This window comes from Vanacampus margaritifer, chromosome 16, assembly GCF_051991255.1.
Source record: "Vanacampus margaritifer isolate UIUO_Vmar chromosome 16, RoL_Vmar_1.0, whole genome shotgun sequence".
Taxonomy (NCBI): domain Eukaryota; kingdom Metazoa; phylum Chordata; class Actinopteri; order Syngnathiformes; family Syngnathidae; genus Vanacampus; species Vanacampus margaritifer.
In genome coordinates this window covers 7961896-7977926 of record NC_135447.1, presented here as the reverse complement: position 1 = coordinate 7977926, position 16031 = coordinate 7961896, and the positions used below count along the sequence as shown (strand labels likewise).

The following is a 16031-nucleotide window of genomic DNA, read 5'->3' as shown; positions in this document are numbered from 1 at the left end:
TAGCCTTTGTTATATGCCTTTTGTTTTATTTATTACGAATAGGGCCATTAAAGATAATAAATATTATAATTTAGCCTTTGTTTTATGTTTGAAAATATTATGGAACGGGTAGCACCGTGAACTAGAGCTTGCATGTTTCTTGTCCATGTTTAGGGCCCCCCCCCCTTTTTTTTTTAAACTACGACACTGCATGACTATTTAGATTCCATGTAGGCTATGTACAGTACTTTCTTTTCAGCGAGTTGAGTAGGGCACGACCATATGTATGTTTTTTTTTTAAGGCCGATGCCGATAATTTAGCAGAAAAAAGTCCTGATGAGCAATTTAAATAATATTAAAAAAAAAAAAAAAGAACTATAACAACAAATATGAATTATTGGCAGAACATGTGATTGTTTTACAATAGTTTTTCCTTTAGTATTTGTTTAACTTTACAACTAAAGTGATTCGGTGTACAGTACACTTTGTGGCTGGCACTTCCAGCAACCAGATATGAACAGGTCTGTCACTAACTGATCTTTTTAGAATCGATTATCCTATCGATTATTCCATTGATTACATGGGCAATTGGACCGTCTATCAGTAACAAATATCTGTACGGAAACATGGAAGTGACCAAATATTGGCTCCAGATGCTGGAAATATGGTTTCAAAATGTCATAGTTTTGAGGCCAAAATGTTTGTGGTCGAGTTAGCTACAACCAGCCCTAAATCAATCTTTTCCTGAAATTGTTTAGCCGTAATTGTCACGTTGATCTTGTGAATGAATGTCTTAATATTTGAACATATTTAAATACTGCCCCAGCACTCCGATTTAGTGAGCTTGACTCATCACATCCATCATGGTGTGTTATAGCTGTGAGGTGACTTGACCGTTTAGGGTTGTGATCATGTGCACGTATTATCCTCTCTCTTCAGTGGACATGAAAAGGAAATAGTCTTGAAAAGCACAGTGGGCTCTCTGGTAACTGTGTACGTAAGGTGTATACACTCACCAGCCACATCATTAGAAACAGCCCCCTATTATCGTGTGTACTCGGTCAAAACTGCTCTGACATGTCAAGACGCGTACGCCTGAACAACTCTTATAGTTGTTCATTGGTATCTGGCACTGAGATGCTAGCGAAGTCCGTGCAGTAGAGAGCTCAATGTTCCGTGGATCAGACCCGCTTTCCTAGAATGTTCCTGCAATTCTAGATTGGATTTCAGTGAGAGGCAAAGTCCACACCTTGTTCTGATCCTCAAAGCATTCCGGAGTCATTCTTTTACAATGTGCCACTTGTTCATACACATGTGTTGCAGGCTGTGTGTCAAATCAGTGACCCCACTGTTTCGGAGAACATAGTACTGATTCCACTTATGTGCCCCTGAGTGCAAACTAGTGGAAAATGTGTCACTACTAAGGTAAACAACACGCATGCATTGCCAATGGTTATCAGTGTAACATATCTTTCTTCATCTCTCTTTCTCTCCCTCGCTGTTATATGGTCAAACGTAGGCACTACTGAAGAGTGTTTATTATGTAGGTAACAGAGCATTGTAATAAACTTGAGTCCACTGTGTGACATAAATATTTTTCCATTAACTGTTTAGTGCCAATGTTGCTCTTGTGTGAACCGATGGGCTTGCCATTCCCATTAAAAAAAACTCAGTGCTCCTGTAGGTGGTCACTGGCACAAGAATATTTTTATTTAATTGCATTACCTGTCAAAGAGCAACATGTTCTGGAAGATACTGGATGCAATGGTGCCATAAGAATGCCACTTACTTGAATATTACTGAAGTGGAAACTTAAACAAGCCCCTATTTTGTGTGTGTTTTAGCCATGGCTGTACAGGTGTTTGGGGAATATAGTTAGTTGTGTTTTAATGTCTTCTTTTGAATTAAATGGGGAAAATCTGTTAGAGATTTTAGGTCTTGTATTACAAGTTACTCTTTTATTCTAAATAAAGATTGTTAACTATGCCTACAACATGTAATTTTGTGAATGGATTGGAAAATATTTACATTTTGTTTTATTTTTGCTTTCATAAAAAAAAAGAACCAATAAAAGTGTTTTTTCAAATGGCTTTCATCTCCTGCATTGTATTTTTTTCCATTACAATTACACAACATATTTATGTACCTGTTTATTATGATGTAGACACGTGCACATACATCTAATCAGCTTGAGAGCTACAGTGTTTGTTTACAGGAATTCCCTCTAGCTCCTGACTTTGGTAACCAGCTTTTATTTTACATAACGAAATGTTCATGGCAATTTCCTCTCTTGAGTCCAGGTAGCTATGGCAACAAAAGAGAGTTAACTTAATTTGTTTAACTTTCATTCAGAAAAAGAATGTAAAAAGTGCCTGATAAATGTCCTTCTGTAACCTGAGTTTTATTTTAAAAATATATATTTTAAATTTATGTATCTATTACATAATTCTTTCTTTTTTTTTTAAGTGCGGTCGATAAATAGATATAAATATTCATACATGCTTGATCCATTATATGAAAATATGGAATCTCTCGCGCACACACGAGCGCGCGCGCACACGCACATCAACTTTATTTAGTCCAGTGGGCGGGCCCAATCTGTGGCTGCACACTGGCTGCAAATGTTCTTCCAGTCTTCATACGAGCGTTGCATTCACAGCACGTCTCCTGAGTCATACGAAGACCTTCGATGCCGGGAGCTGCGTGGACCGGTTTTTAACGGGTCGGATCTTCAGAGATCGAAATCTGTAAAAGAACGCTCATCAGACGTCAGTGGCGGCTCCGGCTCGGGGCAACTTATTTCCCCCTTCTTTTTTCTTTTTTTGGAATGTAGCGCATCTGTTTCGTGTCGTCGCTTAAACAGCTTGTGCGTGTCTTTCCGTCTGGTTCCGTCTGACCTGCATTTCACACAGTCAGGTAAGACTTCAGCTTGGGACCGTTCACTACACTTTTCTTCTTTGATTTATTTGTTTAGTTCATACTTGTCTAGTTTTTGCCTACATAAATCGGATTTCGTTCAGTAACAAGTAAAAAAAAAACCAAAGTTGTTTCCCTAACAATGGGATGGCTGCATTTCATTCTATTAGCATTTGTTGTCTGAAAGTGTAACGCACTTGGCATATTTTCCTGGAATCAGCTGCTGTGGAATCATAAATTGGTACCAGGAAGTCATAAACCTGTTTGGTTTAAAGAATGAGTAATAAAAATGGAATCAAAATAAACATATATCCATTCTCCAACAAAATCAACAGAGGAAAGAACGGTTATAAAAAGACAAAATCACAATTGCTCTAATAATAATATAATGCTTTGTTTGGTCATTGCGGCATATTTTGTTATACATTTAATAACCCCCCACATAAATACAACCTGTGACTGGTTCTCATAATTGAGCCAAGGCACATATTTTACATAAAAAAAAAAGCTCAAAACCATAAAACAAAAAAAAATGTCCTCCAAATGTATGCACTTGGTGTGAAAACCGGGACTGTTAAATTCAATTCAAGGCTGTTACTCTGTTGGCAACAGGTGGCTACACAGGTAAATACTACCTCCTGCCATCTAGTGGAAGAGCATTTACTGTAATTGCTCTGCTTGTCACTATACCTCGCTGGCATAACTGCATGAACATCTTGAGCAGTTTTGCCAGCTCGATGTGTGAGTCGGCAGCCGCGAACGGCGATGAGGAGGATGTGTGCCGACAGCTGAGCGGGCCGAGCTGGGACGCTCCACGGCTGAGTCAAGTGGGCTATTCGCCGCGCCATATGCTCCTTTTACATCACGCTGCTAAACATTTGGGCCAGCCTCATGACTCTCTGACGCTGCTGCTATCGCCTTCTGCTGCTTATCTGCACTCCCGTCACTACAAACAACAAGTCGAACTAGATAACTGTAGTATGCTTGCTGGCATTAAAGCAAAACGTGCTTATAAAAGACATGCAAGGTCTTCTGACTAAGGCAGATGTTGATAGTGATTTAAATCCATACCAACCAATGTGCTGCGGGAAAATTAAGTCATTTCAACTGATTTAGCTGAAAATGATCATTATGCACTGGAATCTTAATCATAGCTCATCTATCTATGACGGCGATGTATAGTGACAGTGATAGTGGCAGAGCTTCCATAATGCAGATGACACACCTTGCGTCAGGTTCTATCATCCATGTAGGGCCCCTACTTTGTTGACTCTGCAATTAGATTATAATAAAAAATGGTTCAGCCCTATTAGTGACATGCATAACAATAATCAACAACCTGTTTATTTCAGTATGCAGTCTATACTCTCTGTGACCCCCCCCCCCCCCCCCCCGTCCAGCCAAGTAAAATACAGTATGTGCCTTGGGTTAATAAATGCTGGGAAACACCGTCCCATGGGTTGTCCTGTTTGCTCGTGTCCCTATTGCACAAATCAGGACTGCAAGTTAGCATGATTGATTATGCGCTACTACTAGGTCCTAAATAAGATTTATTGGCTGAAGTGACCAATGCGACGGAGAGCGGAGCCAACCTAGTAAAATGCACATTAAGATGTCATAATACTGTTAAGTACCCAAAGTTGAACTTCATTTTTTTTTTTTAAGTTTTTTTTCCCCAAAAGGAACCACACGTTTTTATTAATAGACCTACTTTTTCATACTTCAGGAAGCAAGAAACGTAATTTAATTTTGTTAATTTTTCACCATGTCCACCCCATGTCCGAGTTTCCAAATCTCTTGGCAGAAAAAAAAAAGAATGCTGCGGTGAGGGTTAGTTAACTGATGGCAGAGAGCCTCCTCTCTGATGTTACAGAGCATGTTGTGGGGGGGGGGGGGGAAGTAGGTTACTGGGCCATGTCCTGCAAGCTTAAACTGAAGGCTAGTCTGAATATTGCTAGAGCTGCTTAGTGTGACTGGGCATGCACAAATGGCTGAGGTCTGTGTAGCAGCAAAAGGGCTCGTTCGGGCCCGCTGTCTCTTTAAGGAAACGGAGCCTGGTCGCTCCACATAAGGATGAATGTTGAATGTTCGAGCCATGTTGGTTCATCTCTAACGCACGGAATCGACTCCAACCTGCTTGACTAATGTCACAAGTACAACATGAAATAATGCTTCTCTAACATGGCCAATCAAAAAGGAGCATCTCTGTGAAGGCAGATTCTCATTTGGGTTGTCCGAGTGTCTATAATGTTGTGCATACATCAGCACAAGTGTTAATAATGTTAATGTTTCTTCTGAGCACTTAGCATGAGAGCTAGTTAGGATGTGCTCATGTTATTGATACTTATGCACTCTGTTAATGTACAGCCTGTGTGCATCTTGCGTTTTCCCACATTTCCGGAAATACGGTAACAGACATAAATCATGTCAACTAATGAAGGGACAGATGCAACATATTCCATTTAATGTTTTATGTGCTACCGAAATAGGGTAGTGATTTCATGAAGTCTTGAAATACATCAACAGGTAATACGAGCCGTTTACATTAACTAAGTGGTGCAATATATATATATATATATATATAGGAGTGTGTGTGTATTATTTATTTTAATTATCTCTCTCTATTCTGTTGTTTTTCTTACTGTAAACTACTGCTGCACTTCTTATTTAATTTTGATTTTATCTGTTTCTATTGTGTTGTTTTTTCCTTACTGTAAACTGCAGCTGGACGGAGTCCAGGAAAAAGTTCACCACGGGGAAAATAAAAGTATATCGTATCATATCGTATCATATAATCTTGAGGCAAGGATTCAGATTGATTAAGGTTTTATCATTTAAAATGGCAATTTTAGAAATAGTGGTCAGCACCTGGTTGCATGCGGCCCATTTCAGATTAACTGAAGACTCTAAAAACTCAGTGACTTTTTAATCTATTAAATTCATCTGTTGGCATTTGTAATATTACTGTAGATTTGTTTTTATTCAACATGCTAGATAGAAGTAATACATATTTTATTGAAGAAACCAACTAACACTCACACACCAAATATTTCCTTCAGTGACCTCCACTTGCATAAAATCATTCAGTCTACATTATTATTCACATTCATCATACTGTATACTCACAATTGAACAGAACATGACTGCATACCTTATCCTTTGAATTTACTTTAAAGATATTTGTTGCTGTGTTCGTATTGACCAATGGGGAAAGCGGCAGAACCTTGAAATGGAAAAACTGTGACTACTTTAAATGAAGTGAAGAAAACCCAGCAACAAAGGCCGACAGTAACCAGCATGCGCCGCCGTCAGATCTGGCGCCTTAAAATTAATGGACCCATAAGGAATTTGTCATGGATAAATTGATGAATGTATTTGGGTCCCGACAGTGCAAACTTGGTGTAGTCAGGAGAACTGATTCAGTAATGCATCTCAGCGAATGAAAAGACTCAGTGATGTCTATTGAGGGTCAAAGGTTGAACCAAGTAATAAGAATCTCATCAGATGATCCGATCCTTCCAGCCATTGTTACCGCCCTTATCCCGTTCAGGGTCACTGCGAGCTGGAGCCTATCCCAGCTGACCCCCGGGCTAAAGGCAGACTACACCGCGGACTGGTCGCTAGTCAATTACAGGGCACACAGACAACACATTCACACTCATGTTCACACCGAGGCAAATAAAATTCACATCAGTGACTTTATCAGATGATATTAGCCTTTAATTAGATTCAATGCCATCCTTACAAACAGTATTTCTGCTACTAATTCAATAGATTTCCCTGATAAGGAGATTCTAATGACACAATGGATTTCACTGTAATACAATACGCTGATTTTAAGTAAAATAGCGAGATTTATACCAATTAAAATTAAAATAGAAAAAAATTAACTAGTGCATTGAGTCAGTCAGAACTTGGAAGTCAAGTTTTCAATTTACTTCAAAATAACAACCTAGCATGGAATATAAAATAATTATATTGAATTAATGTATGCTTTACTAAGACAGTACGTAGCGGACCTAAGTGGTTGGTTCCCTATTTTATCTTCATATAAAAACGTGTAAGATAGGAGGAAATGCCATCAGCAATTCAATATTCATATGCAGTATAGTGAAGAGTAAATTTCAACTGATGGCCTAATCCCAGAGACTTACAGTACTGTATGTCATGTCTCTAGTTACACTCTATTGCTTTGACACCACACTGAAACTGGATATAGAGTAGCACCTTTCCAAGGTTATTGAACTACATAAACAACAGTCTTTGTTGCGGTCTTGCTGGGGAAAACCATTGTTAACCTGACCGGAAAAGGGCCGTTAGAAACTGTTTAGACAAGAGCAGATGCTTTGAAAGCTAGGAAGTATTTTTGTTGTCATACCTGATGCGGGCTGAATTGAATAGGGATCCTCCTTTTCCTTGAAGAAAAACTTTCAGTGCAGTTCTTTCATTCTCACTTTCATTATTTAGAGTCCCTGTAAAGGGAAATAAATGTCTTTTGAATTTGACACATGATAAAGCTAGCAAAGAGCTAGCTAGCTAGCTAGCTAAAGGCTTCCAGGACTCCTTTCGACGGCCTCGTGTGCAGTGTCACTTTCTCGCTTGGGAATCTTAAATAACGACACCAAGATGTTCTGTAAATTGTGGCATCCAGGGAGGATGAACTTTCAGGGTGTAGGCATAGCTAGCTAGCTAGCTAACGGCATGCTGTCACGGTGGATGGGCCTAGTAACTCACAATTGTGGCGGATAACCACTGATGCGACGACTCAAGACAGTTTTAACCGTATATAGTGGAGGAGAGGGTACTAGACGCGCAAGTGCTTCTTTAGGTGCTGTCTTAGCTACATACATAAAATAAATAAATAAAAAATCAGGAAATATGAAAAGATGAAAACCTGTTTAATGCTAAACCTCTACCTTTAAGTACTACATAGGTCTTTGTACACGTTTGCAGCAATCATCTTCAAACGTAGTATAACGTATCCTCTGAATTTCTTTTACAGGGTCTTTAAAAAAGACAATAACAAAAAAAAACTTCCAACCAATCTGAATTATTCAGTCTCATTTACGCTTGTTTGCGCTGGTCTCTGAGTCTCACACGTTTAACCTGCCTTACGTTCGGTTGAGGACAATTTGTAATTCATGAATGGAGTTTTTCAGGAGTCTAAACTTGGGAACTGGTTGAACAGCACACGAGTGTCTTTTTAAACAAGATACTGTCAAAGTACACTACCTTGTGTGCACGATTGGTCATTTGGTAACCCGCGCTCTGTGGCCTGGTTGGTGAGCAGCTGCTAATTCTGGGTTCTATGTGTGGACATTAGACAAATGCCAGTGAATGAGTCACAGTCACTTTTGCCTTCATTCATGGTCGTACGTAGTTTGCGTGGACGTCTTACCAGACTGTTGTCTCTCATTGTTCCAAGTCAACTTTATTCGGGCAGTGGAACTATGTTGCACATGACTCGCTCGACTATGACTGGTATTCGTGTCATCCTCTTTGACCTTGCAACTATGACAGACCAAATGTTCAGCTCTGGTTATATAACTTTCACTACAGACGTCATCGCCCTTGCTGCTGTCGCCGATCTCTTGCTCCAAAGCACACAGTCATTGTCCTCAGTAGCTCCAGGCCCTCATTCGCTGAGGCATGAAAAAGGAGATTTCATGTGTTTTTTTTTTTTTAAAAATACGCTTCTTTTATTTGAAGCATGACCCAAGTTGATTTACTTTGAGATAAGCATCTGGATGTTAAGTGTGGCCAACAAGTTTATTAGTTATGTGTTCTTTAAGGAGCAGGGGTGACTGATTCTCTCATTTGTCTCTCATTTGTCAAGCGTGATAGTTGATTCATACAACTTCTTCCTTTCATTCACAACTACAGGTCACAATAGAGAAATAGGTGGAGCACTAAACTTGGTACTCCAAAGGCCAAAGACAACGTTTTACAATCTGCATTGCCCACTTGACTGTGTGTGACCTATTTATGACTCATATCTTTTGCTCAGGGTGTTGGCTGCATGTGCCATGACAGCATGGCTCGTCGTTGTGGAGTTAAACACAAAACACTATAAGCAAGTTCAGTCTGACGCTGAAATGACTGTCAACTTTGTTTTATTTATATCGGGTAAATCACCTTTAATCTATAGTTTAGTTTCTTTCATTCTTACCAATAACTATTTTTACAGAGTATATGGTGTATTGGCAGTTCCTATTACAGACGTTCCAATAACTTTTTAAATTTGTTGTTAATCCAAACAGCAGCACCTAAAGAAGTATGGATCTGAAATGTATTGTGAACAAATATCCTGCATAGTAGTAAAGATGATCTTATGTTATGTGTAATTAACTTTCCATTTTTTAAATGATAATATATGCGCATTCATATTATTTGATTTTAAGGTCCAGTTTCACTTGACACAATGTATATTGTAATATTGGCTTCTCAACTATTCCCCGCCAAAATTTCCGCTACGACTATAGATAGTATCATTTGTATATAAAAATTGCTCTACGTAGTTCTCTGAGAGCACAACTGCCACCTACTGTAGTGGATGCACAATTGCACTTTCTTCTAGTATGGCAAAAAAAGAAAAGAAAAAAGTACTTGATCTATATATCTCTACTTTCAAATTTCACTACAATTAAACTTTTATATGCAATCAATTTCAATTGGATAATTATTGAAATATTTCTTCCCCTCTATATTTAAGCGCAGTGTTTAATGTTCAAACTAAGCATCGTGTTAGAATGACACAAACTTATTAGGGGCCGTATTAGAGCAAACTTTTCTGTCGACCAATTTTTGCGGTCGACAAACGATTTAGCCGAATCCCCCCCCCAGCCCTAAATCATATTAAATACAATTTATTGTTTTTAATGAACACACGGGCCTACTAGGCTTTTGCATTTTAATGTTTGTTGTAAGTAAGTTGTAAATAGTTGGTGTAAAAAGTTTGAGAACCGCTGGCCTAATCTATAATTTGCCATTTGAACAACTTTATGGGTGCGGTTGGCCATGCCAATTTTTCACTGGCATATGGATTAGTTATGACAGCAAGAGTTTTTGTTTCATGAATCACAACAGATTTTTGCTGTCTGGATGATTCATAACTTTCCTATGGAGGAATTTTATTTTTATTTTTTTTTCTGATTTACGTCAGTCAGAGAGTGTGTCCTATACTTTTCCTTGTATGTAACCTACATAACTGCATGATGTCTTTCCTCTAAAAAAAAAAGCTACCGAATCTGTAATAGATAGAGATTCTACAAATGATTCTCTAAAGCCACAGCCATCACTGGTTGTGTTTGGGAAACTGGTTTGCCTCTCTGTGATGCAACGTGATGAAAGGACCAGTTGTGTATGAGACCTGGAAGTGATTTAAGAGTCTTGCTCAAGGACAATGTACAATAATTATGACCATGACAAATCAAGGTTTTTGTTCACATATTGTGGCCTTCAGGCATCAAAACAATTTATCATTGTACTGTACTCTTATTTGGAAATTAGTCAGTATGATTATTTTCCTTCTTCCCAGAGTGCTAACGATCCAGACGTGTGTTTTTTTCCTTTCATCATTAAAAATGTAGATGTTATTAACCTACTTTCTCGGTCAGTCATGTTCTGATTATATGCACACTCATTTGTCATAGAGAGCAGGCCCCTCACTTGAGAATAAATGACGTCTACAGCTGTAGAAAGTTAATTACATAAACATGCAGGGCATTATTTTTTTTTTGTTTGGAAGGAAGTTGTCAAGCCTTTTGTGTTTGCAAATGAAACAGAATGCATGTGCAAATGCAGTTCAGCACAGAGCCCTTTTTGTCTGCCAGGTTACCTTAAAGAGCAAACTTATTTCCTTTCCTTCCCTTTCTTGGGAGAGAGATGGATTCAATAAAAGGGACTTGTGCTCCTTAGAAATATGGAAGACGCTGTTTCATAACAAGGAAAATGCAAGCAAGAGACAGGAATGAAGACATAAAGTCATTTTTTCCATGGCCTGCTTACAAAAGGCTGTTTGAGTTCACTGGAGAGCCGCTGTATGGAGCGAGAGAGTGGCTGCTTGTGGTTTCGCTAGCCAGTAAAAATTTGTCTACAAGATGTGTTATGTTTATTAGCACGGTGGTCCTACGTCTTATCTGAAGGACGTCATCATCTTTGTGTAGTCAGTAAGTGAAACCAAAATCGGAGCTTGAGACGTTGCTACAAAAAAAATGAAGCAGCATTGCCCTTTCCGCCCGTGCCCTAGAATCATGACCCACATATTTGCTCACACACTGCGTGTCTTTTTCCTGACCGGCCGCACACAATAACAGGCCTAGAGTAATGTGATGATTCATTGAGAATTGTCGAAAGCGTATACTTTAGAGGAAATTTCCAAATAGATTTATCTGATGAAAGAATATTTGCTACAGAGTACAGACATCTGCTTTTCTCATCAAAATGAGGCAGCCGCCTACAAGTACTGTATGAATTCATGCTGTGTCTGGGAAATGTTTAGTTTGGGTAAAGTGTCCTTGAAATAATTTTGTGTTGTCCTTTAAGTGTAAAATTGAGACATGAGTGAAGCAAAATCAATGGAAAGCGAATTTAACATTTAAAGAGTAACTCAACACAAACATTTTTTTCTACATCTTTTTTTCTATATTAAGTAGCAAAATCCACCCTTTTTTATCCATCTCAGGGGGCGGCCATTTTGCCACTTGCTATCAACTGAAAATGACATGTCAATAACGCCAATAACGGCCAATCACGGTTCACCTGTTTACACTTAATTTGACTTTGACACTAACTTTGGCTTTATACTGTATCCTTAATTCACATGGCGGGTATCAACAAATTGCAAATATTTTTGAACTTGCCATGGAAATGTAACCTGTACTCGGACTGTAGTTGGCACTTAGCATTTTAGCAGTTAGCATCACACCGATAAAAAGAAGGTATATAGAAAAGATTATTGAGGAAAACTTTAAGTAGTTCAAGTCAAAAAGTAACTCATATCATATAGATTTACCACACACTATGAAATGTATGTTGATTAAAAAAAAACACACACACACACACATATATATATATATATATATATATATATATATATATATATATATAGGTGAAATTACCTTACAGCTAGCGATACCTAAACAAACCTAAATCAATTTTAATGTTACATAAGAAACGATCAAATCGATTTTTGAATCGTGTTTTCTAGTGTCTTATCCCATAAACCAATTTCAGATTATTAAGTTCAATTTTTGAAATAAATTGCTGACATTATGACAGTCCAAAATTTAGATGACATTTTGTTGAGGTCCAAATCAAGCATTCAACCTTCAAAGTATCACTGCAGTATATAAGTTTCATGAAGGTAATAGTTTGACCCTGCAACTATTTATATATAGAGAGAAATTGTTTTGATCAGAGTGAACATCCATTAAGATTTATTGAAGACAATTACATTTCCTTTAGGTGTGACTTGTGAATACCTGGCTTTGTATTCATCAGCCCTGTGGTTGACTGGTGATTAGGCCAGGGTGCGGTGCCCAAAAACAACTGGGAAAATATTTAACATCAGTGTTTTCCAACTGTTAGTCAGCCAAAGGCACCAAGCAAAAATAACAAAATGTAAACACATGTAAATGCTTGTAAAATGCTCTAGCCTCAGTTTAATCACAAATGTTACTCAGAGTGAAATCACAGCTTGTTTAGTTTAGTTTAACACAGAGCTATTGTTCTGTTTTATGAATGGCACCAGGTGGATACCCAGGTTAATTGTATCTAACTGCCATCTAGTGGAACACCATGTAATTGTTTTGCATGTCGCTATACATCCATCCATCCATCCATCCATTTTCTTGACCGCTTTTTCCTCACAAGGGTCGCGGGGGTGCTGGAGCCTATCCCAGCTGGCTTCGGGCAGTAGGCAGGGTACACCCTGAACTGGTTGCCAGCCAATCACAGGGCACACAGAGACAAACAACCATACTCACAATCACACCTATGGACAATTTGGAGTGTTCAATTAACCTGCCATGCATGTCTTTGGAATGTGGGAGGAAACCGGAGTACCCGGTGAAAACCCACGCAAGCACGGGGAGAACATGCAAACTCCACCCAGGAAGGCCGAAGCCCGGACTCGATCTCACGTCCTCAGCACTGGGAGGCGGACGTGCTAACCAGTCAGCCACCGTGCTGCCCGTCACTATACATCACTGGCATAAATCACTGAACAAAGATACATTTGTAGTAAATAGATGATGATAATAATGATAATTATTGTGCATCTTCAGCCAGGTCACATTTCAAATTAATCAAAATTATTTTGAAAATTGATGAATCAGTTAGAGACCTGGTTTGAAATTTCAACTTCTCAACGGTATATATTGTCAGATTTTTGTAGTCTTGCTGCTTGATTGTGAAATCCGTTTCTCTTTCCCTTTTTGTATCGCCATTCATTGACAAACACTAATGACTTTGACTCTGCACTCCGCATCGAAATGATTTCAAAGCCTCGACTTCATAAAAGGAATGTCTGAATGTATTTGTTTGGCGCACATCGAATCTAGTGGCTTGTTTGATATGGTTGCTTCGGTTGGAGGAAAGACACCACACACGGTTGCCATGGCAACACAGAGGGAACAGCACTTCCAGAGTCTTAATTAACGACAGCCAGCGCTCCAACAGAGGGCCACGATGACATCATCAATACCGGCGACTCATACAATCTGCGTGGCCTCACGTCTCAGTGAGGATTTAAACTATTCCGTTTTTCCTCTCTCTAAAGCCCAGCACTCGGATGGAAGGAACAGGATGTAAAGAACACAACAGCTTTTATTATGTAGTCAGGTCTTCCTCAGAGCAGGAAATGTCATCTTATTATCTAATAGCAATAGCATGACCTACATAAAAGAGCAGAACTAATCCCCACGTAGGCGGATGGTGAATAATGCAGGAAAATGTGGGAGATCTTAATGAATCTTAGATGTCTCACACTTGTTGGCACTTGTTGGATGCTGGCACAGCATCATTTTGAACATCCTATACTTTTTAATGACTGTGGCTTTATTCACTTTGTAGATGTTTTAAAGCTCTTATATAAACCTTATCTGGCGGCAAATCATATACGTTTAACGTGAAGAAAATGGATGGATGATAGAGAGATTGATATCTTGATTGCGGACCAGATAAATAGATAGATAGCTAGATTGATAGCCAGATAGCTTGCCAAATAGATAGCCAGATAGGGAGATAGCCGGTTAGCTAGCAAGCCAAATAGATGGGTAGATAGCCAGTTAGCTAGGCAGTTAGCTAGGCAGTTAGCTAGGCAGTTAGCTAGATAGATAGCTAGATAGATAGATAGATAGCTAGATAGATAGATAGATAGATAGATAGATAGATAGATAGATAGATAGATAGATAGCACCTGTATTTGATTATGATGGATACGTTTTAAACAGAAGTGGCAAGCTTAATGGCCACACAAAGTGATGTGGAAAGCCAGACCTTGAGTTTGACATCTGTACTGTAATGGTTTGAAATTGTGACTTGCAATGGAGTAAAAATTCAGCACAAGCCATAATTTAACTTTACCTGTTTCGTTGTAGCAGCTGTTAAGATAATGCCGCCTACTGCATATCACAGTTAGCTTTCCCACCCCTGAGGAGGAAATTCCTGCTCATTGCGGTTACAACACTACACAATAATTACATTGATAGGCGATTGACAGACGTAATTAGAAGCGGCGAGACAACAGTGGACTGAAATTCTACCCACACCAGACTGAATTTTAAGTAATTGAAGAGGAGGTTGTACTGCACGTGCATACTAGCAATCTATACCATAATGCCAGAAAGAAAAAAAGTGGGCCAGAGTGTTGGTTGAGCGGGTGGTTGCCAATTCCAATCAGATATGTTGACCATGAACATGCAACTGTATATCTAGTATTTCTGTATGCAGGGGATGTATTGTACAATGAGTGAGCTAATATTAAGGTAACATCTTAATCCAATTTCAAAGAAAGGGTGAAAAACTGCTACATCACAGCTTTCCTGGTGGCAAATAGAATTATGGGGTGATCCGCAGCCCTGTATTCTACTAGAATACATCCGCCCCCTCCATTTGCCCATTCAAAACCAAAATAAGCAATCTAGAGAAAGCTGGCAATTTTTAAAACAATATTTAGTTGTGGATCATTATTATATTAAGATTACAGATTGGACCTTGACATTGAGCAGAAAGTAATTTGCTTCTAAAACTGAAGTGTCTTTAGTCACTATTATAAAAATAAATGTTATTAGCGGTACTATTTTTCTTGTAAATAGTTTCTTTGTGTCTTTGGAGAGCTAGAAAAGCTCTGTTTAAAAATAATTTATAAATACTTTTATTTTTAGTACTTTACTTTTTATTTTTTTAGTTTTAGGGGCCATGTCTGATGTTATTGGTCGCTAAAAATGGCTTCCAGCCCGTAGTTTGGACATCCCTGATCAGTGAATGAAGTTGTCACCAAAAATGCACTACCTCATTATATTTTTCTTTGTGGTGCATTCACTGTTGACAAAAGACTTGACAGTTGAACATGGTACTTATCTTGAGTTTGCCATTACGCGTCATTTCACTACACAGTATGTCATTTCTAATGGCGATGAGTTACACGCTACTAGTGATCACCACAGAGCCGTAACTGCAAATATGTCATAATGACACAAATTGTTTTTGAGTGAGCAGATGACATTTAAAAGAGGAAAGTCCTCCCATGATAGCAGAAAGTAATAAAAAATTGTAATGGATGGCAATGTGAATTAATTTGCCGATCTTGAGGCAGCACTATGGACAAGTTATTTGCACATCTGCATTAAATACTCTAAATTGTCTATAGGTCTAAATGTGAGAGTGTGACTGGCTTCCAAACGCACGCTATTCTAATCTATTAAAATGCATCTGTATATACAGTATGCATCACATCTCACAAAGAAAGGTGCACGATTGACAATATGCCAGCACATAGAGTACATAAAGTACAAAGCCAGGCAGATTGCTTTTCATCTTCCTTGTCTTTCGCCAGCACAGCACAACAATTGTATGTCAGGATGTGCTCAAAATTGCGCATTCCAGTGAATTATGTATAATATGACAATGCAACA

General features: G+C 38.6%; 2 protein-coding genes across 3 annotated transcripts in view; one reads left to right on the top strand and one right to left on the bottom strand.

Annotated features, from left to right (window-relative positions):
- Positions 1-2608: 2608 nt before the first annotated feature.
- Positions 2609-16031, top strand: part of npas2 (neuronal PAS domain protein 2) — a 40048-nt gene continuing 26625 nt past the window's right edge. For both annotated transcript variants that reach the window (XM_077546176.1, XM_077546174.1), the window contains exon 1: positions 2609-2895. The gene's annotated coding sequence lies outside the window, so the exon portion shown is untranslated. The remainder of the gene's footprint in view (positions 2896-16031) is intronic.
- Positions 7344-16031, bottom strand: part of radx (RPA1 related single stranded DNA binding protein) — a 42743-nt gene continuing 34055 nt past the window's right edge. The window contains exon 16 of the mRNA XM_077546181.1: positions 7344-7367. Within this exon, the coding sequence (XP_077402307.1) occupies positions 7359-7367 (9 nt within the window). The 3' untranslated portion in view covers positions 7344-7358. The remainder of the gene's footprint in view (positions 7368-16031) is intronic.